This window comes from Arvicanthis niloticus, chromosome 12 (assembly GCF_011762505.2).
Source record: "Arvicanthis niloticus isolate mArvNil1 chromosome 12, mArvNil1.pat.X, whole genome shotgun sequence".
Taxonomy (NCBI): Eukaryota; Metazoa; Chordata; class Mammalia; order Rodentia; family Muridae; genus Arvicanthis; species Arvicanthis niloticus.
In genome coordinates, this window is record NC_047669.1 from 34455629 (window position 1) to 34482897 (window position 27269).

Genomic DNA, 27269 nt, shown 5'->3' on the forward strand with positions numbered 1-27269 from the left:
AACCCCCGCGCCTTGAACCTACGCCCACCCTGCCAATCACAGACAGCGGTCCCAGAGGCAGCTCAGAGATTTCCGGAATCCGACCGGAACAGGAAGCGGGCTGGCGCGAGAGGGGTGGAGCTTAAAAATCAAAAAAAGCGCGGCGACGGCTGGAGAGTGAGGTTGTGTTGTGTCGGTGGTCGCTGACAGTCCGGCTTGTCGGGATGGATTCCACCGCCTGCTTGAAGTCCCTGCTCCTGAGCATCAGTCAGTACAAAGCCGTTAAGTCGGAGGCGAACGCCACTCAGCTTCTGAGGCACTTGGAGGTAAGGAGCTTCGGGGTGCGAGTGGGTGTCCCCCTTCAGTAGGCTGTGTTCCTGTGGGGCCGGAGAGTGGAGGGCTTGCCCGGGACAGCCCTGCCACTTCGCTGTCCTTGCATTGGAGGCTTCGGCGTGCATGCCAGCGCAGTGTGTGTGTGTGTGTGTGTATTTTACTGATCTTTTTTTAAGGTGTTTTTTTTAGTCAGGGTTCTCTAGAGTCACAGAACTTATGGAATATCCCTTTATACTAAGTGGATTTATTGTAGTGACTTAAAGTCTGCACTCCAACTAACCCGACAACGGGAAGTTGTGAATGGGAAGTCCAAGAATCTAGTAGTTAACACTCACAGTACTAGTTGTTTCAGCTGGTCTTCTGTATAAGTTGGAATCCTGAAGAAGTAGGTTCTAACTGGAAAGTAAGTGTAAGCAGGCACAGAAGAGTGAGACTTCCATCTTCCCTTGTCCATGTGTAGGCCTCCAGTAGAAGGTATAGCCCAGATTATAGGTATGTACCACCACATCTGGATTTGGAACTTGCTGTATCCCGGGCTGGCCTTGAACTCAGGAGACTTACCTCAGTCCCCCTTGCCTGGGCCTAAGCTTTGCATGCCTCTTGGATGCCTCAAGATCTGGATCAAAAGCACATGTCAAGATCTGGGTCTGAAGCCTGTGTCTTCCAGCCTCAAGATCCGGGCAGATGTGCCCTCCATTTCTGGATTGTTGTTCATTCCAGATGTTGACAACCGGAATAGCTATCATAAGTTCCTATTTTCGAAGTCCATTTTGTTTTCTTTGTTGACTGTTGAGTGGCTTCATTAACCCAATATAATTAGGGCAATTCATTCAGGTTGCATGTACTAACAGGACTCTTTTTTATGTTACATGTAATTACATTTATGTAGATATTCCACGGATCCAAAAATCCATTTGGATTTTTTCCAGAACTGGATGGGATTATGAATAAGTGCATTCCAGTCATACATTTTTATTATGGTTGAATGCAATCACTTTTTATAAACCTACCAGTAGAACTATCAGGTCATAAAGGCTTATGTTCACCTTTTGTTCACAACGGGAAGCTGTGAACGGGAAGTCCAAGAATCTAGTAGTTACTCACTCCCACAGTACTAGTTGTTTCAGCTGGTCTTCTGTGTAAGTTGGGATCCTAGTTGGTCTAGTCTAGTATTTGATAATGGTGTTTCACATCACTGACCGTGTGACTAGTTATTAAAAGCGTAGATTCAACTCTTTGGGGTATAAATCTGAGTTGTGCTTCTTTATCAGCATTGTATGCCTCAGTTTACTCAAAAACAATCAGAAAGCAGTCAGAAGCACCTGTCTTACCAAATTATGAGGATGAAAAGGAGTTACCAGGTGTAAAGCACTTAGGTCAGTGCCAAGGCCGGATTAAGTGCTATGTATTATCATGGAAGTAAACTAGTTTCCATTAGTAAGAATTTAATTTTTACCTTATATTAACTAATTAGTAGATGCTAGACTATTGTTGAATTACATGTTTGATCCCAGTCATGTTTAAAGCAGAAAATGTCTCATCTTCTAGAGAGCTAAAAATAGATGAAAGAAACCATGTTCAGATCACCAAGTTGTTGACTCCAAGATAAGTTAACAGTTTGTGTGATTTTTTTTACTTTGGACATATTTTTCCACCTTACAAACTAATTAATCTTAAAACACATTCTACCAGGGAATAGGTAATGTGAAACTCCAAGAACAAAGCTTGGTAAGAAAGTAGGAAAATAAAAGGGAGATACAAAAGGAGGTATTAGACTCTGTAGAGGGTTACTGAAGCAGTCTGCTTTAGATGTGACCTTTTAGAGTATGTATATGAGATGAGTTAGTCTAATTCTAAAATAGCAAACTGTTTGACATTAGATACCAGGTTTGTATAGAATCTCCCTCACTAAAATAACTGAATTGAAAAGTAAAAATTATTAATTTATCTTTGCTATATTTTAAAATATTCTTTATTAACTTTACTGTTTCTGCATAATTCCCTAGCTTCTAGATTCAACCTGAAAGCAGCCATTAGTTGTCCATTGGGCTTCAGATTTCATATCAAAATAGATAGAATGAGTATACTGGGCTTCAGAATAATATAGTTGGTTCTAGTACACATTTTAGTCTGTGTTCAATATCATATAGATAATATAGGTAATTCAGCTGGAGAGGGAGGAATTTTGTATGTGGGCAGAATGAACAAAAGATGTGAATTTTCTAAACTGGAAAAGAAAGAGCCAAATAGCACTTTAGAAAATTGGTTTATTTGAAATGGAATTGAATAGAAAGCACCAGCCATTAACGCATTTGCTTCCCATTTTATAGGTAGTTTCTGGACAAAAGCTCACACGACTGTTTACATCACATCAGATACTACCAAGTGAATGCCTGAGCTGCCTTGTAGAACTTCTCGAAGACCCAAACATAAGTGCCTCACTGATCTTAAGTATTATCAGTTTGCTGTCTCAACTGGGTAATGTATTCATAGTTTCTTATTAGCGTTTGGAAGACTATAAAAATATATTTAAAAGGCAGATAGAATTATAGAATTTCTTCAAGAATGATCTACATTCAAAAAATTTCTTTATTGTAGAGCCTTTTAGCGTTAGTATTACAGATCTCTCAAAGTCCCTACAGACAGACAGAAGGATAGATAGATAGGTAGATAGATAAGCACATATATGTATATATATGTACATATACATATCATGTTTTAAAATTATTGGGTCAAAGAGTCTGCCACATGTCAAAGAGTTTTGTGTTCCACAGAAAAGAATGCATATAGAGAAATGACATTCTATTGAATTTTAAAATAACCAGAAGCCACATGAACATAGTTCCAATATTAAGGAGAACAATCAGAAAGACATACCTGCCAAACAATTATCCTTCTGTGATAGACTACATTTAACTTAGAGCCAAAGATAAACTATAGCTGCTTTTCTATTCCTTTTTATGTTTCATTTTAAATGTTCATCTGTTAGTCATTTCTCCCTTGATTTGTGTGTATGCAGAGGTATTGGTATTTTTATATATGGCTATACTATTCAGGTATGCCTAGTATTGAAGTTTTAGCAGAGACTGACATTGCATTGTTTAGCAGAACAATCAAAGTATTATTGGTGATAAATATTCTGAGTTTGTATTGTCCTTCCCTTATAAGCTTCTTAACATTTAAAGTCTAGGAAGCTGAATCTCATTCTAATTGATCTTCATTTAAATAATTTCATATTGACAAGTAGCTGTCATATTTGAAAACACAGATAAGAGTAAAACGGTACTTTTTATTTGTTATTCCAGCTTATCATTTCTACCTTTAGGAATACAATCATAGTTAATGGTTTGATATGTATCTTTCTAATTTAGATTGTATTTTTTTAAGTAGTAGGCTTTATATTTTAAGTATTTGGATTCATAAAAGAACTTAAAATGATAATCTGACTGTTCATACTATGTAACCCAGACTGAGCTAGAACTCAAAATTCTCATGTCTCAGCCTAAGTGTGGGAATTACATATATCACCAACCCATCTGTTATATTATTTTAAAAGCCATGTATCTATTCATATGTTAAACAAGTTTTTTCTTTGATATTCTATGTAGAAAAATTATTTGTTCTTTGAAATTAGGGAGCACTAATTAAAAAGAAAAGAAGAAATCTGTCTTAACCAGCCATGGAAGATTAATCCTGTAACCTCAGCACTCCTGAGGGAGAGACAAGAAGAATTACTATGAGCTTAGGGCCATTCTGGGCTACAGAGTGATTTAAAACCACAAAACTGAACAGTTAGCTCATGTCCTGTCTTTAAAGATGGATAATATAACAAATTATTTTACTTCTTGTTGAATGATTTCTACGTGTAAAAGTGATATATTTTATGCCATTTTATTTTAACTTTTAGCTATAGATAATGAAACCCGAGACTGTCTTCAGAATATATACAATCTGAATAGTGTGCTGTCCGGAGTGGTTTGTCGGAGCAGCACTTGCCACAATGATTCAGTGTTTCTACAGGTATACAAATCCTCATAGTACACTGTTACCTGGTCTCCCTTCGCTTTCCTCAGACCAGAATTGCTAACACCTTTTACTGCTGTGTTGCAGTTGATGATGACATAGCATGATCATATACAGTTCTTGTTAGGATTTGTTTGGAGACATACTGAATTTGTAACTATTTCTCAAGAAGGGAACAAAGGAAACCAGATCTGCATTATCACCACTTTAACATACGACACTATAACTAACTTAAAAACAAAGATGTATGCATTTTGAAATGTGAACTATTTGTCTTAAAATTACAATTTGGTTTGATATGTAGTATCAGATCGTTGAAAAAAAATCAACAAAATTTAGAGCTATGGTTTTGCTTGTTTAGCGTATTTTGAAAACTTTCATATCCATCATTTTATTGAATGTAAGATTTAATCATCTGCAAAAAAAGAAAAGCATCAGCAATTAAAGTGACAGGCAGTTATAGAAATAAATTGTGGAGGGAAAAAATATATCCTCAAGTTAATTCAACCCACACTCAGTTTTAATGTAAGTAAGGGAACAGGGCAGATGACTGGTCAGGTGTGGTTACCACAGCTGAGTACTTGAAATAGTCCATTTGATAAAGGAAAAGATGTATTTATCCCATAGTTCGTTCAAGTGCATGCCATCTACATAGTCATAGATCAGTAAGAGGCTCTTCCGGCTATAATCATGGCAAATGGGAAGGGTGGGAACGTGATCATATCTCAGGTAAGATAGAGATACTGGGACCAGGTTTATTCTGTTTAAAACTTTCTGCTCTTGAGAACTACCAACAGGCTCACATGGGAAATACATCATTCCTCCAGTGACCTAAGAACCTCTATTCAGGCCCTAACTTCGAGAGGTCTGCTCCCTGCAGTATTACCATCCTGAGGAACTAAGGCTAAATCACAGAACCCACCCTTTGTAGACACAAATGGTTACCACTACAACCATAGCAATGACCGGCCTTGAGATAAAATATGCAGAAATGAATAAACATGACTTCCAACATTCTTAGAAAATAAGTTTCAAATAGAATAAGACTTATGAAATGACATGGTTCTTCCTCTGTTGTTTGGTTCCTCAGTGATGTGCTAAAATGTTTACAATAGTCTTTTTTTTTTTTTTAAGTAGCCAATCTGTTTTCATCTGTTTACTTACAATTATTTTCTCATTTTCAGTGCATTCAACTGCTGCAAAGGCTAACATATAATGTCAAATTTTTCCATTCTGGGGCCCATATAGATGACTTAATTACATTCTTGATTGGTCATATGTAAGTATGCAACAAAACATATAGTTAGATAATTTGTTGGTTTTAAACTGAAATTGTGGTAGATAATTTCTCCTTGAGTAATGTTCTCTATCTAGCTTTTTTAAAAAAAAAAAAAAAAAAAAAAGATTTATTTACTTCTTTGGTGTATATGTTGTACCTGAGAGCATGTTTGTGATACACCATGTGTGTGCAGGTACCTGTAGAGGACAAAAGAGAGCTCAGGTTCTTTGAAGCTGGAATTACAGGCAGCTGTGTGCTGTCCAATGTGTGTGCTGGGAACTGAACCAGGGTCCTCTACAAGAGCAGAACATGCTCTTAACCCACCGAGCCATCTTACCAGCCCCTGATTTCTTGTTTTTTAAACTAAGATTGCTGTTTGTTTACTCCACTTCGGTGATTTCAAGGTTTGAGTATCATAAACCAGGTTTAATTTTTATAGGTAAGATTTAGCAAATTTATTTATAAAGAAAAATATTAATCAAGGTGAACATTCTGTCTCTTTTATAGGTGATCATGATAAACTATCATGGTCATTCTGACAGTTATCTCTGTGGCACAGTTAAGTAGGATAATTTAGTTTCAAAACATAAATAGTATTATTCAGAATATGATCATCTTGTTTTTACATATAAGAAGGAACTTAGATATATTAACTCCTTTCTAGTTTTGACTAATTAGAGTGACCACCATGCTTTCTGTTCTTACAACAGTCAGTCCTCTGAAGATGAGCTAACAATGCCTTGTCTGGGACTATTGGCAAATCTTTGCCGGCACAATCTTTCTGTTCAGACACAAATCAAAACTTTGGTAAGTCTGGTAGTAGCTTCTATCCCTAAATTCTCCCCAAGCTTTTGTTTCCTCTTTTAAGCTTGTTTGTTTGTTTGTTTGTTTGTTTCTTCTTTCCTTCCTTCTTTCCTTCCTTCTTTCCTTCCTTCTTTCCTTCCTTCCTTCCTTCCTTCCTTCCTTCTTTCCTTCCTTCCTTCTTTCTTTCATTTTTTTTTTTTTTTTAATTTCCATTGCTGAGTGTGAAACCTGGGGCTTGCATGTGCCATTTGGGCAACTTTACAACTAAGAGAAAACTTTCTGCTAGATTCTGTATGTTTCAGTCTTTGAATTTCTATTCATCTCTGTTCTAAAATTTTGTTTCAGAGCACTTGTTTTTTAAGATTAACAATCATGCATTGGAAAATTCATAGTAATGTTTAATAAGTTTGTCTACTGTGTGCACTTGGAATTCATTTTCTTTTCTCCTTCAGAGTAATGTGAAATCTTTTTACCGAACTCTCATCAGCTTCTTAGCACACAGCAGTCTGACTGTGGTTGTGTTTGCACTTTCAATATTATCCAGTTTGACACTAAATGAAGAAGTGGGGGAAAAGGTATTTTTTTCTATTTATGAAAATAATTTTGAGCTCATAGTGTTTGACATTTTAAAATTAGTAAGATGTTAACTTGTAGTTTCTTGTCTACAATAAAGTTTTCCTATTTTTTTCAAAGCTATTTCATGCTCGAAACATTCATCAGACTTTCCAACTAATATTTAATATTCTCATAAATGGCGATGGTACACTAACAAGAAAGTACTCAGTTGACCTACTCATGGATCTCCTTAAAAACCCTAAAATTGCTGATTATCTGACCAGGTATGTTACTTATTAATAACACGTCTTTCTTTCAGATTATTTTCAATATTGTATACATGAGTGTTCCACCAGCATGTATGTTTGTATGTGCACCACATGTGTGCCTGGTATGTGTGAAACCAGAAATGGGCCTTGCATCTCTGGAGCTGCAGTTAGAGACATGTGAGCTGGCTGCGTTGTAGGTCTGGGAATTGAGCTCAGGCCCTGTAGCAGAGAGCACTCCTAATGGTTGAGCCGTCTCTCCAGCTCAGCAGCATTTATGTTTGTCTCCAGGTCTTTCTTGTCATATATGTTGTAAGAAACTAGGGAGCATTTACTTTTGAAGACTTCATAGCATTAGAGACTTACCCATAGATTTTCAAAATTGTTTGCAGTTTATTTTTTCTTTTTTGGTATTGGCTTTTGCATATATATATATACATGTATATGTATATGCATGTGCTTGTTCCCTGTGGAGGCTAGATGAGGACATCACATCACCTAGAACTAGACCCATGAGTGTTGTGAGCTACCCAGTGTGGGTACTGACAATTGACCCCTGCACCTTTGAGAAAGTAATACCCATCCTTAACTACTGAACCATCTTTCCAGACCTTGATTTTAATATCTTATTTCTCAGTGCTTAAGTTGTATTGAGATCTTAAATTAAGAAACTGGTTCAGAAAGTTTAAAAAGTAACTCATCTCCAAATAGGAAAACATTTATTAAGTACCTGCATTGTTTATACAGTGAGAAAAATTGAGTCTTAGCACTGGTAGGATGTTAAATAATTCTTGATTTTTCAGAAACAAAATCAAGAAGTTTAATAAATAGACCTAGAAGAAACCCTACCTCCGATAGCTAGAGTTCTGCAAAAGAAGAAACATTTTTTTTCTTTCTTTCTTTTTTTTTTTAGCATTCCATCTTTTCCTAAAAGTCTGTGATAAGAGTGTGTATTAAGTCAGTGGTTCAAAGATAATGATATTTTGGTTTTCCCTTTAGTTATCTTATTTTTATCTCTTGTGAGTTTTTCAATACCCATATGTTTTTATTCTGGCTGTCACATAATGCTTACTTAAAAACATTGAGGTAAATTGAAATTTTCTCTTAGATGTGCTCCCTGGAGACCAGAGAAATGACTATGTGTCCTATCAGTGTGAGAGTACAATCAATTCCTTTGTCTCTCAGCAGCATTCTTTTCTTCTCCCTTCTGCGCAGAATAGATTCCAAGAACCACATCTAGCTTATCCTCTTATTTTGATGCCATACCACTTTGTTAAAACCCCAACCTTTATTCTTTCTGAAGTCTTAACAGTATTGGGTTTCTGATGAGATATGAGAGAATCACAGCGCTTTCCCTGGGCCAGACCCCTGATATTTACTCTGTTCGCTTCCTTTCTTGACTCCTCCATTGTCTCACTCACCTTTCATGCACAAGCTTGCTTTATCATTGCTTCAAATCCAAAAAAGAAGACAAATTCCATCTGCTTAGAGCTCCCTCATACTTGTACGTCTAGACAAATTTATTTTTATATTTTTTCTGCTATACTTTTCTATTCATAAACATTTCATTTTGTGTGCTGTGAGCCACATTCTGTCATCTTCAGCAGAGTCAATGCTTCCTATTCACTTTTCACTTCTTTATATTTATTCATGTATTCAAGCTTTAACTGTTTTCCACCATTATGTCACTTTGGTAGGGTTCAAGGTAAACACCCAGATCCAAGCCTTGGTCACACTGCAGCTTGATTTCTGGCCTTATAGAGTGCTAGACAGTGGCTGGAAGCTGCAGCTACAAACCAGCCCTCACACGATGGTGAACAACCAGCTAGCTACGATGTACTGTGTTGCTATGCTCTGAGGTTGTAGGCAACATAATTTTTACTGGAGTAGTTTAAGTTGAGGTGGGTTTATTGGTATAAAACTGTCATAAATCAGTGAGTGGATATCTGTGTAAACATTGTAGACATTTGGTGTATCATTTTTTTTAACTTGAGAATTGTGTGTAATAATATCTTGATCAAATCATATTTCCCTTGCCCACAGTTCTTCCCCTTTTGTCACTTAATGTGTACCCTTAAACCTAGGTATGAGCACTTCTCTTCATGTCTTAATCAAGTACTGGGACTTCTAAATGCGAAAGACCCTGATTCTTCTTCAAAGGTATGTAGCAGCATTACATTTTGTTTTATACTTTTTAAAAAACTAAAATGTACAGGAAAATCTAAGTATGGTGCTCTCTGCATATTTAGAAACTTTCAATTTTTCTTTCAGAATGTTGCATGTGGCATTTTTAGTGTCATCATATGCTTTATCAAAATCCCAATGAAGTTGGTGTTTAATGAAGGCTTTATATTGCACAGGTTTTAGAATTACTTCTTGCATTCTGTGCAGTGACTCAGCTGCGCCATGTACTCAGTCAGATGATGTTTGAACAGTCTCCATCCGGCAACAATGTTCTGGGAAGCCGTCCTAAGAGCTTAGAGCCTATCGTGGCTCTACTGCGCTGGTTAAGCCAACCCTTGGATGGATCTGAAAATTGTTCTGTGTTAGCATTGGAGTTGTTCAAGGAAATCTTTGAGGTAAAGGAATGATTGACAAGTAGACTTTTGTACTTTCATGATGCTCATTAACATGTTTTATAACTTTCATGTTATAAGCTTCCAGTTGTCCACACATGGGATAAAATTAGCAATTATAAACAGGACTGTCTGGAATTCAGCTACTAAGGATTTTTTTCCCTGCAAACTCACATGTATCATTTTGGTTCATGTTTCTACTGAATTCTTTGTATTTATTTGTTTTTTATATACATACATATGTACATACATATAGTTTGTTAAACTATATCTATATGATTTCTTCTTGTGTGGATATACGTGCTTAGATTGTTTTCTCTTTATCTCAGATTTTGTCTACTGTTCATTGTTCTGGACAATATGGGTCTTAATTAGTAAAATGAGACAGAGCATGCAGACAGCATGTAATACACTTAGATTGAAGATAAATAATCTTAATAATGTTACTGGGCAACTTATCTGCTGTTTACCAGCTTTTATTTTATATGTATTTAGCTTGTCCCAGTCTTCCAAATTTTTTTTTCTTCTCATAATTGGATTCTATGCATGTACATATATGAGTGACTAAGTGTATTTATTAAAATTTATATATAAGCTGCTTTTGGTATTTTTTTTAAAGATCTTATTCATTTTATTTATATAAAGACACTGTATTTGTCTTCAGACACACTAGGAGAGGGCATCAGATCCCATCACAGATGGTTGTGAGCAGCCACTATGTGGTTGCTGGGAGTTGAACTCAGGACCTCTGGAAGAGCAGCTGAGCTATCTCTTTAGCCCTGCTTTTGATATTTTAACTTGATCCTGCTGTAACTGATTTTAGAATTTTAGAATTTAAAAATTTGTAATTTTACACTATTTGTAAAGTCAGACAATCTCTTACTATTTTAATTACATTTAGTAAATTTGGGGTATTGCTGTTAAATTTAGTATTGCTAGATACTAGACATATTTAGAATAACATTTAAATTGTGGAGTCCTTTAAAAGTGTCTTTTTTTATAAAGCTTTATTTGATTGACTTGAGGAAAGAATCCAAGATCAGTCTGAAAGCTGGCTAAAATAGTAAAGTGTAAACAGTAGTTTTCAAAAAGGAGACGAATAAATGAATATTGAAATAAATGTAAAAAACTTGAATATGTTATAGATCAATAATGACTTTTGTGTTACATGTTCCATCTTTAATTATACTTGTCTAATTTCTAGGATGTCATTGATACTGGTAACTGTTCCTCAACTGACCGTTTTGTGACCCTTCTGCTTCCTACAATCTTTGATCAGCTTCAGTTCACAGAACAAAATCTGGATGAGACCTTAATAAGAAATAAATGTGAAAGGATGGTCAAAGCCATTGAAGTTTTATTAAATATCCTTTACCATAAAGAAATGAAAAATATAAAAACTCAAGTTTTCTGTCTATTTGTAATCTTATAATATCTCATGTTATATCAGAAATAATACATTGAGGGACTGGTGAGATAGCTTAGTCAGTAAAATGTTTCTCCTGTGAGAATGGGGGCTTGAGTTCAGTCCCCAGCTGCCACATGAAAATATCAGGCAAAAATGATGATGTGGCTTTGTACTCCCAGGGCTGAGATTGCAGAGACAAGAGAATCCCAGGGGTTTTCTGGCCAGCATCTAGCCTAATAGTCCTGTAAGAAACCCTGCTCAAAGTAGATGGACTATGATTCTGGGGATGGCACCCCAGTTGTCCTTTGGCCTCCATATATGCATGTGCATATGTGCACACTGGTATACAAACCTATGAATATCTACATATATATCCAGAAAAAGGATATTGAACTAAAAAAAGTTTCAAGAATACCTGGTTTGTTTCTCTATGTTTAACATTTAAGTACATTTAGAACTCATTATTTTTTTCTAGATACATCTTTGGGTGCATGTGCCTACTGCAGAGGATCGAACTCAGGACCTCAATAGTAGATCAAGCATTCTAGTGTGTCCATTCCCAACCCAATAAATGTGCAAAAGATAGGACAGTTGCTGAAGTAGCAGTTTGAGCTTTGAAGGTGCACTCTGCGTGGAATATGTGGCTTTGATACTTACTGCTCCTGTGAGTCACTGGTTGGCATACCAGTGCATAAGCAGATAGTAAGAGGGGTTTTTTTTTTTTTTCATGCTTTTGGTCCCATACTCTGTTTGTTTGTGATTATTTAACCCACCCACTTGTTTAACATGAAGCCAAGGCTGGAAATCACTGCTATAGAGGTATGCAGTTGCTCTTTTTAACCTTAAAGTACTTCATAATTTGGCCTTTTTCTCTAATAGATATTCATAGTAACATATATTATGAGAAAATAACTCCTGATAATGCATCCAATATTTATTGAAATATTATAATCAATGCTAGCATAAAATGAAATAAACATCCAGTGAATAAGTACCCTTTCTCTGGTTTTACCATGTGTCAGACACTTGTATGAATTCATCTCTTGCTATTTCCCAAGCACTTCAATACTTTTGAGTTCCACTTTTGTGACATGTCTTAAAGCAATTAAAATAATTACACTGTATTGCAGTGATAAGGTAACTTATTTGGAATTAGTTTGAATATTGTAAGTTATGTATGGCCACACACTATATACCAAGTATTTGAATGTCTGTATCTTAACCAAGTTTAACCTCTGTGTGGCGATGACACTCTGAAAATGCATGTTGTAAAAATACTGACTACCATAAAGTGCACCACGCTTATAGAGCAGCAGTTTGCATACGGCAAGATTGACCTTGGGTTTGGAACTAAAGTAGCGGATTCTGAATTGTGGTGAGTATCTCAGATCTACAGTGCATACTATAAAATGTAGTTACCATATTTAAGAATCATCCCCAGTTATGTTCTGTTAACTCTAAGGAAATTTTTTTAATTCTTGAATAAAAAATTTAATATTTGGATTGTATACTTCTGAAAGGCTTTGACAGCTGTAGCTTATAAATCTTTTGCACTTTTATTTTTCTGTGTGTATGAAAGAGAAATTATAAACCTCGAATATTTCTCTTCTGAAACTTCCTTTTGACATTGCCTTGGTAATTTAATTTTGCTTCATTTAATCTTACATTTTTTTAAAGAGAAGAGCAGGACAAAATGGATTTTTTTTTTTTAAACAAGAAAACCAATCCCTGCTGAAAGCTACTTAATAACAAAGACAGCTCTTCGCCTTCACACTTCAGCGCTTTGGTTAAAGGTAGACGCTCACTGAGAGCACGAGCAGTTTATTTATGCCCTTTCCTCTCGTGAATAAGGCCTCCTAATGAATATTTATTGAGAACCTGATAAATTCCAGACACTATAATTTGTTCACATTTCCATAAATGGCATAACTGTCAGCAGTTGTGTTTTTGAAGAGCAAGAATTATCTTTTCACTTGTAAAAGTTTTTTGGTGCATATGTGCGTACGTGCGTGCGTGCGTGCGTGCGTGCGTGCGCGCGTGCGCTTGGCCACAGCATGTGTGGGTGTCAGGACAACCTGTGGGAGTCCCATGGATTGACCTTAGGTCACTAGGCTTAGTGGAAAACACCCTTACCTATTGGGCCGTCTAACCAGTCCTCTTTAATTTTTAACTTTCTCAGATGCAAAGCAGGAGCGTGTGGTCATGGATCATTCAATCTCTACATATTACTTTGGGTTTTTGTTTTTTGGTTTGTTTTTAAAAATAGTTAGTAAGAATGAAATGAGCTACATTCTAATATTTGTACTTCCACATTGTAAGACTTGTACTTCATTCAGCAGGAATCTGAATCACATTGGAATTTTTAAAGAGTAGATAACAGCTTGAAATTTAGACTCAATACTGGGTTGTTTCTTTTGGAACTTGAATACTAAAAATATTAAGTTTTTTATATTTTAATTCTTAAAAGTAATACTTTGTCTTCATGTCTTTGTTTTTGAATATTTTATTTACATTTCAGATGCCATCCCCTATCCCCAATTCCCCTCCCTAGAAAACCCCTATCCCATGCCCCCTTTTCCTTTCTGCTTTTATACAATTTTTTTTTAAAATGTTAATCAAAGGCTTTATAAGTTTGGTAATGCTCAATCAGAAGTGTAACCCAATACCCAACCTAGATATATAAACTATCTTTGACTGGTGGAGACACGTGAACATCTGCCTCCATGCCCCCCTCTTTCTCTTTCTTTCTCTCATCACCTATCTTCTCCTCTCCTTCTTCTCCTCCTCTCCTTACTCCTCCTCTCCTTACTCCTTCTCTTCCTTTCACCTTAGCTCCTCCTACATATCACCCTTCCTGTTAAAGTAAAACTTTTCTCTCAAAATACAGTTAGAGCATAATTATTCCTAATTGTACCAGTGAGGTACAAGATAGTCCTAATACCCAGGCAATCATTTTGTTGACTAGCCAGAACCTCTGTCATCTCTCCTAACTAAAACACTTAGTTTTGATCTTGGCTTTTTTCTTGGCTTTAGAATGAATGTCAGCTGAAAACCATCTACTCAAATCTTTTCTCTCAAAGTAAATAGCCAGGATTGGCTATGAGACTATATGTTTTCAACCCTGTCAGAAATCCAGAATGACTGAGTTAACTGAAATTATGGGAAGCACAAAACATAGCTTCTAAAACTTTGCCAGTTTATAGATACCGCTGAACACCTGGACAGTTCGTGTACTACAAAACATTGGAGCATCTGATCTTCAGCCTTCTGGCCCAGGATCATCTGACAGACCTTAGTGCTGCAGAATTATAAAGGGCTGATTACTCTGTGTAGGCAGATATAATCAGTAGACTATTCTGCAAGTGTGTCCTTTTCTGGACTTTAATTTGTCTGTAGATGGAAAGAGGCAATTCTTGCCTAGTGGCTGTCTCACCACAAGTGGAGTAACTCCAAAGATGCTCAATTTCTTCTTAGAATCCAAGACAGGAAGCTGTCAGGAGCAGACAGGTCTTTAATCAAAATGAACATTAATACAGAAATGTTTGTAATGTCAATTCTGTGGACTTCTGACTTTTTGAAAACCAACTATCCATGTAAGGTAATCTGGACTGTTGTCTGTTAACTCCTCTCAGCTATTTCTAAAGAAAATATAGAAAACACCCTAGCAATAAACTCTAAGCCATGAATTTGCTATAGGCCTTTAACTCACAGGCTAACCGTCTCAAATCAGTTAAGAACATTAAAGAAGGACTGGGTCTAAGCCTTGTATTCCTAAATGTGTTATACAGGCACAGTGCCTATGAAAATAACATTTGTCTCACTTTTGTATCAATAAGAAGCTCGTACCAATGGAAACCTTAAATTTGAAATCAAAGTAAATTTTGTACCATTTAAGAAATTATAACTTCATCTTGATATTAATTATACATATTTCTACCAATAGGTTCTGGCTATGAAATAAATCCTAGCTAATCCTCCCTGTTCCAACAGAACCACTACTTTCCCTAGAAAGACAGCTCAATATTAACCACCTTAGTCCCCAAGCCCAGGGCATAAGGGTGCTGACTCTTCATTAACTTATTCAAGCTGATTACGGGCGTTGAGATATTAGAAGAGGGGCGGGAGGAAGAGTAAATTGATAAGCCTCTGACGCTGTGTCTTCACTGCATCCAGATGGAATTCCAGGACCTCAGAGGTTTGAGCAGGTCTGCTCAGCTTGCCTGATGAGTAGATACACCAAGGCTATGTATTCTGCAATATACAATTCTCAAAACAAATTTTAGTATCAAGATAATTTTTTAAGAGGGCTGACATTTTATTAAAGATGTTGGTTCTAACAACTTTTTTCCTTCTTTATTTTTATTGTATTTTATATTTACATTTTAAATTTTATCCTCTTACCCCATTCCCCCCACCACCCAGGAGCTCCTTTTCCCATCCCCCCTCCTGCTGCTTCTATGAGGGTATACCCCACCACCCCCCACTCCCTTCATGTCTTAAAAACAAATTTTTTAGATTTTTAACTTACTTTAGATGTATGGGTAAAAATATGCTAATTTTTAGTTACCTAATTTAAATGTCGCTTTTATTTTTAAAGCAAACTTGCTGCTGATGTAATTTTGAAAACTCTTAATTTGATGAACAAACTTAAACAATTGGTTCCTGGTATGGAAGTAAGCTTCTACAAAATCCTTCAGGTAACTTCAGACTTTTCATGCATTTTATTACTGGTTGCTTCCTTGTGTGCAGGTGTGTGTGTACGTGTGTGTATGTGTGTATGTACACAAACATGCACATATACATCTGTACCTATGGGAGATGTATATGTGTGATAGCCTGGAGATGACTTTGAGTGTAATTCTTTAGGCCTTCTCCAGCTTTTTTTTTTTTTTGACATGATGTCTCTTCACTATTCTGAACCTTACCAAGAAAGGTAGGGTTGTAGCTAGTGAACTTCAGGAATTTTTGGCCCCTCTCCAGCATGGCGGTTAAAAGCACATTTGTTGTGGCTTCTCCATTTTAAATTCAGATTTACTAACTGGGCCATCTTCCCTAGGTGAGCTTTGAGTTTTAATCAGAGTTGGTTACATAACAAGTTTCTTACAAGTTTTTTGTTGTTGTTGTTTTGGGTTTTTTTGTTTTGTTTTGTTTTGTTTTGTTTTTTGCGACAGGGTTTCTCTGTATAGCTCTGGCTGTCCTGGAACTCACTCTGTAGACCAGGCTGGCCTCGAACTCAGAAATCTACCTGTCTCTGCCCCCCAAGTGCTGGGATTAAAGGTGTGCGTCACCACCGCCCGGCTTAAGCTTGCGAGTTTTAATGACAGTAGCTGAAAAGGTCTAGATGTTTTCAGAAAGCAAAATTATAAGGCTTAGTTTATAATTTTATTTCATACTCCCTCTTGTTTCTACCACAAACATAGGACTTAAAATAAGCCACACAAGTACTCATTTGTAGGGCTACACTGCCAGTCCTCATTTGCTCTTCAAGAATCAGGGAACATCTCATTTTGTCAGTCATAAGTATTTTTAGCTGAAGTGGAGGAGGTGAGTTTTATAGGAAGAAGGAAGGTTTCATCAAAAGAAAAGTGTCCCTGTCTGTTACTTTCCTTATAGGAAAAATGTCTTCTTATGCAACTACAATATATTTTGTTTGGGGGGAAAATGGAGCCTGACTTTAGTTTGATTGTGTAATATTTAACCGAAAGGACTTCATCTGGTTCTATCTGGTTTTCTGTGCCTAGTGCAGGGTTCATTATTACCCACGTTAATATCTGTATTACCTATCTTATAAGAATCATTTAACAAAAATGCAAATATCTTTTTCCTGAATTAAGTTAATAACGCAGCATAGAAAGGGTGACGGTGACTATTCAGGTAGAATAGAAGCCAGAACTAGAGGCAGCGGCCACATGTGCACTGTAAGAGCCTGACACTTGAGAGGCCTGGTTCTTAGTGGGATGAACTAGTTGCTAGTCAGGGTAGGCTTGAGCAAGTCATTTTTCATGTTTGTACTTCAGGTACCTTTACTACAAACAGTATTTAATGATTCTCCACTCTGGGAGAACTTGTGGCACGATTTTTTTTTCAGTTTTGAAGGTTGATTTATACTTAAGTAAAAGTAAGCATTTAACATTTGAGTTATAAAGGCTTTACATATTGATATTTTCCTCATTAACAATTTTTCTCTAAAAAGTTGAGTCAGGAATGAGGAAATGGCTCAGTGAGTAAAGTGCTTAAAATTTAGATCTTCAGAACCCACAAAAAAAGTGAATGTGACAGAGTACATGTGAGTACATTCCAGCACGGAGAGGCAGAGACAACAGTATATCAGAGGCATTCTGGCTAGCTGTTCTACCCAGTTGCTTAGTGCACTGGGTCTGCCAGTGCAAGGTCAAGCAATCCTCTGAAGGGGAGGGACGATGATTATAGGAAAGATAGAAAAGTAGACTCAGAGACAAAAGTTAGAAATCGGGAGGGTTATTCAGTGAATACTGAAGCAGCCCCAAGTTTAATTCTCTTAGGCTTCATATACTTACTTTATTGGAGATATGAGGCCATCCTGTTCCTTCATCCAAAATTAACAGAACATTCAGCCCCTTACCTTGAGCTTCAAGTGTATCATCTCCATGCATCAGCAGGGCAGGAAATTTGCCAGTAGACCCAGGCCTGCCTTGACTTTGCCTGCCAGGCAGGCTTTCACAGAAGCAAGCATAGTGGCCCCTGACAGGTTAACTCCAGGTACAGTGAGAGACTTTGTCTTAAGAGAAAGTAAGATGAAAAAAAATGAAAAAAAAAAAAAAAAAAAAGAAAAGGTAAGATAGAAAGCCGTAGAGAAAGACATCTAACATAGACCTCTGGCCCACATATACATATACATATACATATACATATACATATACATATACATATACATATACATATACATATACAAGACACAGAAGAGTAAGTTGGTTTTTTCATTTCAGCGTTTAGTTTTTTTTTTATAATAGATTATTTTAGAGCCTTTGGTACTAGTGTGAAATACTGACACAACTTTGAAGTTGATTGCTTCAATCAGTAGATTTTCTGATTTGCATTCACTTTAATAATTTATTTGATGCCTTTAATTTAGAAATGGTGGACCAAAGTTTTATTTTTTTAGAAATACAATAGTAACTAAATACCATTTGATTTTAAAAAATTAAAATTCATCAAAATATATAAATAATTCCAAGAGGCATTATTTTAAAAGACTTCATTATTAAAACCTTTTTGGTAGGTATTTTTAGTTTATTAACATGGGTTGCAAACATTGAAGCCTTTTTGGTAGATACTTTTAGTTTATTAATATAGGTTGCAATATGGTATAAGTAGCTACAGGGCAGTAAAGTGTAACTCCATGTAAAAATTAAGTAGGAATCCTTCCGAATATGCTCACTTTTGACTAAAGACTTGGCAGTATGTGTGCTCTTCCTGCCTCTTACTTGCTGTTTCTGATTTGTTTAGGATCCACGGTTGATTACTCCTTTAGCTTTTGCTTTAACATCAGATAATAGAGAACAAGTGCAGTCTGGATTGGGAATATTGCTGGAAGCTGCTCCACTGCCAGATTTCCCCGCCTTAGTGTGAGTTGTAACCATCTGCAATCTCTCTAAATGCAGTTTGAATGTCATCCTATGTTTCTTTATCATCCTTCATGCATACTTATTAATAAATTGAAGAACTGCAGAATTTACTGTAATTGCCAGTAATCTCTCAAACAATTAAAAATTTGATTCCTTTAATAGAGAAGGCCAAATGTTTACTTTCTCAAAGAAAGCATAGATGCAGGTTAGTCATGTTGGTTTTGTCTCCTAATTGCCTCTTCTGAACAGGGACTCTAGACACTTAAGCTTGAAGTTTTAGTTCCTTTTGTCAAAAGAACTTTATCTTTCTGGTGTATTTGCCAAAGACTGTTAAGAACTGCATGAATTCAAACTACTGGGAAAGGTCAATATGAGGATTCTGAAATATTAAGTGTTTTATCATAAAATGCAGTAGATGATGTGCAGGCAAAAATATTTACTATATTTAATTTCAGATAATAATATATTTAAAATGGTGTGAGTTTTGTTTGTTTGTTTTCATTTATTTTGTTTTTACTTGATTTTGTTTTAAATTGGGTTAGAGTATCAGAAGATTCCCTCCTTACCATAGTCTGTACTTGGGATTTAGTTTTTAGAGCTTGGTAATTTATGTAATAGAATTTATAAAACTCACTTGAGTAATTTGAAACCAGAGGTCAGTAAGCAGGCCAGTGAACAAGCTGTTCCTTTGTAATAGTTTTATCACACCAAAGCCACCACATTCATTTTAATATTATCTCTCTTGGCTGTGCTGTTTTCACTCTCTAAATGTAAGAGATGAGTTTGCTAATCTAGGCTGTCTGTTGTTGATTGACTTTAGTTGCATTTTGTAGAATTATTCATCTAGGTAATCAGAAATTAAGAGTTAAAGAACTATGAAATGTAAGCCCAATATCAGTTCAGTAAAAATTCCACTCCTTATTGTATTTGACGGTAGTGGTGTGGAGGGAGAAAGCAAACTCAGTGCCTCCTACATGGCCTAATAAGTATTTATAATAAAAAACCCAACCAAAGAGTAAAATTTTAACAAATATGTTTAGCAATTTTTTTATTTCTGAGATTATAATGTAATTATATTTCTCCTTTTCCTTCCTTTCTCTAAGCCTCAGATATCCCTCTCTGCTCTTGTTCAAAGTCATAGTTCCATTTTTCATTATTTCATTAGTTATTATTGCATTCATTATACATGTAGTGTGTGTGTGTGTGTGTGTGTGTGTGTGTGTGTGTGTGTGTGTGTGCATTTAGCTTTATAAGGACATGACAAAGTGCACTGGGAAAAGCCCACAAAGTCTCAACCCTAGGCAACTGAGGAAAGCTGGGAGTGGGATAGAACTTAGATAGTGGGAGAGTGAGTAGATAGCCCAGGATCCTAGGGTAAAACCAAATACTACTGTTCTTTAACCCAAAAAAAGGCAATAAAATGACTCCTAATCTATTTGCTTGTACATCAGTGCCTTGCTCAGCAGTCATTAGAGAAGCTAGCTCCTCCAGTAGATGGGACAAATACAAATGGAGAGCCATAGCCAGACAGTATGGAAAGACAGTGTGAGCAACCTAAAACAGGATGTCTCCATTAAATCCCTTCCCTCAGACCTTAGTGAATCTTGGAAAGGAAGAGACAGAAGGAATATAAGCTAGGGGGGCGGGGCAAGAGGGGGTTAAAGGACATCAAAAAAGTAAGGCCCTCTAAATCAACATAATCTAAGCTCATCTGAGCTCAGAGACTGAGGCCGTTGCTCAGGGCCTACACAGGTCTGTACCAGGTCCTCTGCTAATATATTATGGTTTCCAGTATTTTGGTGGGATTTCAGTATATGAATGAGTTGGTCTCTGATTCTTTAACTTCTCTTGAGCTCTTCTTTTGTCCAATTCTGATGTGTTAGCTTTTGTTCTATCTTATATTTTATTATGTTATTATTTTAGAAAATTGAAAGTTCTTATAAGGCCTATCACTGTGGAAAGAAGTGACTCGTTTTTCATGTTACATGGGGCATTAATGAAGGCCTCTGGGGTGGTAGATTTAATCCAAGATCTTAGGGTAAGAAGGAACCAACCCTATTCTGGTAGGAGTGTTTCAGATGATTGGCTTTCGGTAGAACAGACTAGAAGTCAGTATGATGAAGACATATTGGGTGAGAAAAACAAGTGTCAGGGGAGAGAATAGATGAGACCACGGGATAGCATCTATGAATAGAAGGTTCTGAGTGATTATTACAGCTAATCCACACTCACTAAGTAGTGCTAGTATGCCTCCACACTAAACATGGACTAGTTATTGTAAAGGATTCTAAGTAGAAAAGAGCTCTTGGAAAATTGAGAATGTTTCTCCAAACGTTATTTTATCCTAGTTGCCAAAAAGATGATTTCCACTATATTTGGAAACTTATAGTTCCCAAAAAAGCTTTATTCCAAATGATACCCATAGTTCTGCAACAGTTCTGACTTTTGCTCTGTTTTTGTGATTGATTTTTTTCTTTACTCTTATTCAGACTTGGAGAAAGTATAGCAGCAAACAATATATACAGACAGCAAGAAACTGAGCATCTACCCAGGAAAATGTCTTTGCAGCCTTTAAATCTCTGTTTTTCAACATCAGCAAAGTGTTTAACACCTCCTCTTTCAAAAGATAATGCTTCTGCATTGAACATTGAAGACCTCATAGAGAAACTTCAGGCTGGAGTGATGGTGAGTGAATAATAGTACTGTAATGGGCTTGTGCTTGGGACCAGCCAGCTAAGTGTCAGCTCTGATTACAGGTTAGTTAAACAACTTCACGTGCGAATTTTATCACTGTAATTTTATGCTTTGACATAAAAAAGTAAAATCTGGTCATTTTGCAGGGGAAAATAATTTACAAAATTAAACATTAAAAAAACAAAAAGCCAGCTATCATTTCTTATTCTAACTCTTTCCTGTCCTGCCCACAGGAATAGCAAGTATTTTTAAATCACTGTATGAATGCTGAACTTCGCTCTGATATCCAAATTAGTGAATTATGTGTAACCTGCCTGATACAACATACATTTTATTCTTTAGCTTTAATGATTTAGTTACAAAGTAATTTTCCTTCTTTCATTAAATTTATAATTTTCTGAATTGAATTCTGTTAAAACCAGGTAAAGGATCAGATTAATGATATAAGAATATCTGACATAATGGATGTTTATGAGATGAAACTTTCCACATTAGCCGTGAGTACATGCTTGTTTTAACTGTATAATGATCTATGCATTTCACACGTTTTTCTAAACAGTGGACATTAACTGTGTGTTTTCTTCTAGGCTAAAGAGAGCAGGTTACAAGATCTCCTGGAAGCAAAAGCCTTGGCTCTTGCCCAGGCTGACAGGCTGATCGCTCAGTATCGCTGTCAGAGAACTCAAGCAGAGACAGAGGTCTGTAAACTGTATCAATAAAGCATGTCTGACTAGTAGAAAACTTGATTAGTGAAATGAAAACCATGCACAGTACTAGTTACAACTGTGTTACTAACACATGTATCTGAGGTGGTAAGATAGAGCAGTAGGTAAAGGTCTGTCACCACTCCTGATAAGCTGAATTGAATCCCCAGGATACATATGGTATGTTCTCCACAAGCTAATCTCTGACCTCCACATATGATAGTATGCATATACCCAGACATAAATGTACTCACACACCCCCAAAAATAATTCAGTTTTTAAAGGTAACTTTGAATGCTATCATGATGTTATAGTTGAAAAATGCTTCCTATGGAACTATTTTATACACAAATTTAACTTCTGTAAAATTACCTTCTGCTTATGTATATGAGGAATGTGAAATACAAGTTTTGTGTTTAGATGTGAGTTTCATGTATATTATATATGTGCAGATGCCTGAATTGGATATGAAAGAACTAAGAATATAAAATGGATATAATTTTCTAAACTGAATAGATGCTGAATTAGATATTTGGTAGCTCTTTTAAATTGTACAATTTATCGATTATAATGTGTGCTCATATTACACACATGCATTTTTTAATACAGTTGAGAGTAGTGTTAGACAGTTTTGTTGTGCCAACATCACATAGTGTACTTAAGCTAAGATGACTATATTATAAGTAGGCAAAATAATGCAGTGGAACTACCACCACCATGTGATGCATTTACTCCAAGCATTACAATATGATGTATGCATATGTGATAGTGGAAAGTGCACGTTTCGTTTTCTCTTGAGGCACGAACACTTGCGGGTATGTTACGGGAAGTTGAGAGAAAAAACGAAGAGCTTAGTGTGTTGCTGAAGTCACAACAGCTCGAGTCAGAAAGAGCCCAGAATGATATTGAGCAGCTCTTTGAACACAGTAAGAAGTTGGAGTCTGTGGCTGAAGAACATGAAATTCTGACAAAGTCCTACATGGAGCTTGTTCAAAGGTAGAGGATCCTGTGTAAGGTTAGAACCTAAATGAGGTTTGAAAGTTATAAAAGAAAACATTTTCTCAACCCTGAGTTTGAAAACATTTCTTAAGTTGATGTGACACCATTAGGTAAGTAGTTCGTAAGAGATTTAAGACCTCCTAAGCATGCTGAATGAGGACACAGACAAAAGACATGAAGTGATGATATTTTAGAAGTTATAGCAAATGAACTGTATTTCTCTAAATCATTGGCAAAGTTGGAAAAAGTCAAAACCTCATTTACTTTTTTAATTTATTTGTAAAATCACAGATTATCTGCGATGTAAGATTCTTAAGAACAAGTTTCTTTGTTTCAGTCACTGACTGGTCCCTATGACCTAAAACAAATAGTGCTTGATACAGAGACATTGCTGTGCTCCATCATTAAATGAGGACCAGCAAGACAAGTCAGGTTGTATCCAAGCCTGACAACCCAGGTCGGTTCCCCAGGACATTCATGATTAAAGGGGAGAGTCGATGTGCTCACACATTCTCACATTCACACCATGGCACGGACGTACTCTGTGTACATACAAATCTGCATAAAGAAATGATTGAATCATTTAGTTGTCACAGTATTAAAACTGACAGTTGGTCATTTTAGAAAGTTTTGTTAAATATTGGGAATTTCATGTCATTTTACCTACTGCCACAGAAATGTGTGTTGCTATTTAATTTGCCTTTTATTATCATTGAGTCATGCAGTGAGCTTTTTATATAAACTGTGTATGTAGTTCAAGAGTGTAAGTATAGCAGTTACATTATGATAGGTACTTCCAGATGTCCATGCTGCTTTCCTCCAGGAAGACACTAACACATTTCATTGTCTTCTTAGAAATGAAGCTACCGAAAAGAAGAACACTGACTTACAGACTACCTGTGAATCCCTGAATAAACACATTGAGACAATGAAGAAGTTGAACGAGTCGCTCAAGCAACAAAATGAAAAGTAAAACCTTTAGTTCCATATTCTAATTATTTATAATTTTGAAAGAACAGTGACTCTCTCTTTAAAAAGAATATTGGTTTTTATTGATAGCTAGTAGAACTCTTCTTTTAGATAAAAATATGAATTTGTCCTATTTGTGGGTAATTACAGTTCTTATGATTTGTACTTCATACTTTTGGAGGAAAACCAGCATAAGTAATTTGATTGAATAATTTTTTCTTTTATAACTTCAGAACTATTGCTCAGTTGATAGAGAAAGAAGAACAGAGAAAAGAAGTCCAGAACCAGTTAGTAGACAGAGAATGTAAACTGTCAAGTAAGTTGCTTTGTTTGGAACACTGAAAATGTTTTCAGCATATTTTGCTTTTGAAGAAAATCAGAGCATGGTTTATCCTACTTAATTACTAATATTTACTTTCCTATTTTATTTTAAGGATTTTGTCTTTATTATTCTTATTCTTCCTGTGTATATGGGTAGTGGGACTATGTGCTTGTTGCAAGTGGCAATGGAAGAGGTGATGGATAAATTTTCTGCAAAAGTAGTGTCTGTTCTTAACTGCTGAACCATCTCATAAGCCCCAACTTCTCATAGTTTTTAAATTTTAAATTACTTCCCAAACAGTTTCCCTTCTCTTTGAACCTTTACAAAAGCATTTTCATTTATGGGATTAAGTAGCAAATATGGCTTTCTATTTCAATTCAAGGGGTTATAAGAAATGATGGCCCTGTTAAAAATAAAATGTTTAACATGACAGCAGGTGGCAGTACTGGGTAATGTACAGTTACTAGTCTCTAAGTCTGTGAAGTGACTTACACAGCCAACACTGTTTTCTTTCTTAGTATAGAGAGGCCGAGCCATGGTATTTTTTTGTCATGATTTTTGCTCTCAAGTTTCTAGTAGCCATTAAGCTCTGTGTGTTTCCCTCCTCCCTATCTCCAGTGCTTGCTTACAACAGAGACAAAGACTTGCTGTTTTATATAGAATCCTGGTCAAAGGAAAGAATTTGGGGGTATTATGTTTATTCATTTACTTATTCTTTACATGGATTGGGTGGGATAGGGGCTGCCCATGTGTAAGAGGATAGCCTAGGAGTTAGATCTCTTCTCCCACTGCGTAGGTTCCAGGGTTCATTCAGGTGGTAAGAACTTCTACCTTCTCAGCCATTTCTCCCTCTCTTGAGCTGTTTTTTTTTTTTTTTTTTTTTTTTTTTTTTTTTTTTTTGTAAATTTTATGTAAAAAAACAAATAAGTTTTCAACAAGGCATTTGATTTTCCTCATTTCTTTTATACTATCTACTTAACTTTTTATAAGTATGGTTAACTGTTTGTTTTTAGATTTGCATAAAATAGCAAAATCCCAAGAAGAAAAAATTAATGTTTTACAAAAGGAAAAGGAAGATAAACAGGAAACCATTGATATCCTTAGAAAAGAATTAAGCAGAACAGAACAGATAAGAAAAGAATTGAGTATTAAGGTAAGACTCCTCAGTTTTCCTTGAGAGAAAAATGAACATGGGTAGATTAATTTCTTTTTCTTTTCTTTTCTTTTTTTTTTTTTTTTTTTGTCATTTAAAGTCATTAAGGATTTCTTAAGTGTGTACTTACAACTTTTAAGTGTGTAGAGACTGTAGAAAAGGTTCATAGGTTTTCATGAGGCATGCTGGTAACTTTATATAGGTTGATAACTCAGTCTCTACTTAGACGAGTTGTTATGATTTTATATTGTTTAGAGCCTTTTTATTTGCAAAGAATTTTTTCTTAATTATCTTTTCTTTGACATATATAAATATCAAAATATTAGCACTTATAACTTACCAGTGAGAAAATGGAGTATGAATTTATATATGACCCAAATAATAGATAAATACATTGTAAATTTTAATCTACTGTTTGTATAGTTATTATGACTGTATAAATTGTGCTTTCTAGCCCATATACTGTCAAAAAGGTAAGACTAACCCAACTTCAAAATTGAACTTTTGTAGAGCAAATGTAACACAAGGAGCTTTAAACCTGAGAGAATGTTTAAGCCTGAGAGAATGACAGTTTGGAGATAATCTGCATTGACATAGTGATTTTTTAAAGTACTACATAATATGTAATATCTTGCAGAAAAAAAAATGTACTGCTATATTGGCTGTGGTGTGTGTGTGTGTGTGTGTGTGTGTGTGTGTGTGAGAGAGAGAGAGAGAGAGAGAGAGAGAGAGAGAGAGAGAGAGAGAGAGAGAGAGAGAGAGAGAAACAGGTCTCATTTTGTAGCCCTAGCTGGCCTGACACTTTGTATGTTGACTAGTCTTGCCTTGAATGTACAGAAATCCACCTACCTCCTGAGTGCTTGCTGTTATCATTAACTTAAAAGATTATTTAAAAGTTTCAAGTTCTATTATTTTTGTCTTAAATCACTATATAATTTTATATATATATATATATATATATATATATATTCTGTTCAAAAATGACACAAATAAAAATTAAAGGACACTTAAAATATCTTAGATGAAAAACCTTTCTGACGTATTTATTCTCTATTTTTTGTCATTCTTTCCTTATGTCTTAGGCTTCCTCCCTAGAAATGCACAAGGCTCAATTAGAAGGTCGTTTGGAAGAGAAAGAGTCTTTGGTGAAACTTCAGCAAGACGAATTGAACAAACATTCTCACATGATAGCAATGATCCACAGTTTAAGTGGTGGAAAAATAAGCCCAGAAACTGTAAACCTTAGTATATAAAACATTCTGACTTTGGGGAATTTGTGCATGGATACTTTTGTTGTACTTAAATATTGTAGGTGGCAGTAAACGAAGGGAATCGTGACTTCAAAACAATTATCATTTGTTTGCTGTCTAGTAACTTAGTAAAAATCATAATTTCATTGATGGTTTATTTATTCTTTGGAATTGAATTTTTTTTAGATTTTTTTCTATCTTTACTCTTATATGTCTTATATATTCTCATTTATAATTATAGTCATGGATTACTTAATATCAACCATGAATAAATTTGCTTAAATGTGCTTTTAAGCACTTTATTTATTCTGTGAACATGCTAGAATAGACACACAGACTATGAGGAATACA

The 27269-nt window shown here is 35.6% G+C and overlaps 1 protein-coding gene across 1 annotated transcript; it reads left to right on the forward strand.

Moving 5' to 3' along the window:
• Positions 1-83: 83 nt before the first annotated feature.
• On the forward strand, positions 84-27269 carry Cip2a (cellular inhibitor of PP2A). The gene is made up of 21 exons (XM_034514808.2): positions 84-305; positions 2643-2790; positions 4220-4332; positions 5520-5614; positions 6325-6421; positions 6871-6993; positions 7112-7257; positions 9324-9399; positions 9600-9818; positions 11020-11179; positions 12457-12598; positions 15821-15920; positions 18709-18827; positions 21317-21512; positions 21944-22018; positions 22109-22219; positions 23025-23221; positions 24080-24193; positions 24427-24509; positions 25529-25668; positions 26751-27269. Exons 1-21 carry the CDS (start codon positions 204-206, stop codon positions 26919-26921), a joined length of 2727 nt encoding a protein of 908 aa, XP_034370699.1. The 5' UTR covers positions 84-203; the 3' UTR covers positions 26922-27269.

Bases quoted from the DNA above. Each gene is read 5' to 3' on its own strand.
- Cip2a (XM_034514808.2), top strand. From the start codon at position 204: ATGGATTCCACCGCCTGCTTGAAGTCCCTGCTCCTGAGCATCAGTCAG. The intron at 23,222-24,079 runs GTAGAGGATCCT...TTGTCTTCTTAG, and splicing joins TACATGGAGCTTGTTCAAAG to AAATGAAGCTACCGAAAAGA. The intron at 25,669-26,750 runs GTAAGACTCCTC...CTTATGTCTTAG, and splicing joins GAAAAGAATTGAGTATTAAG to GCTTCCTCCCTAGAAATGCA.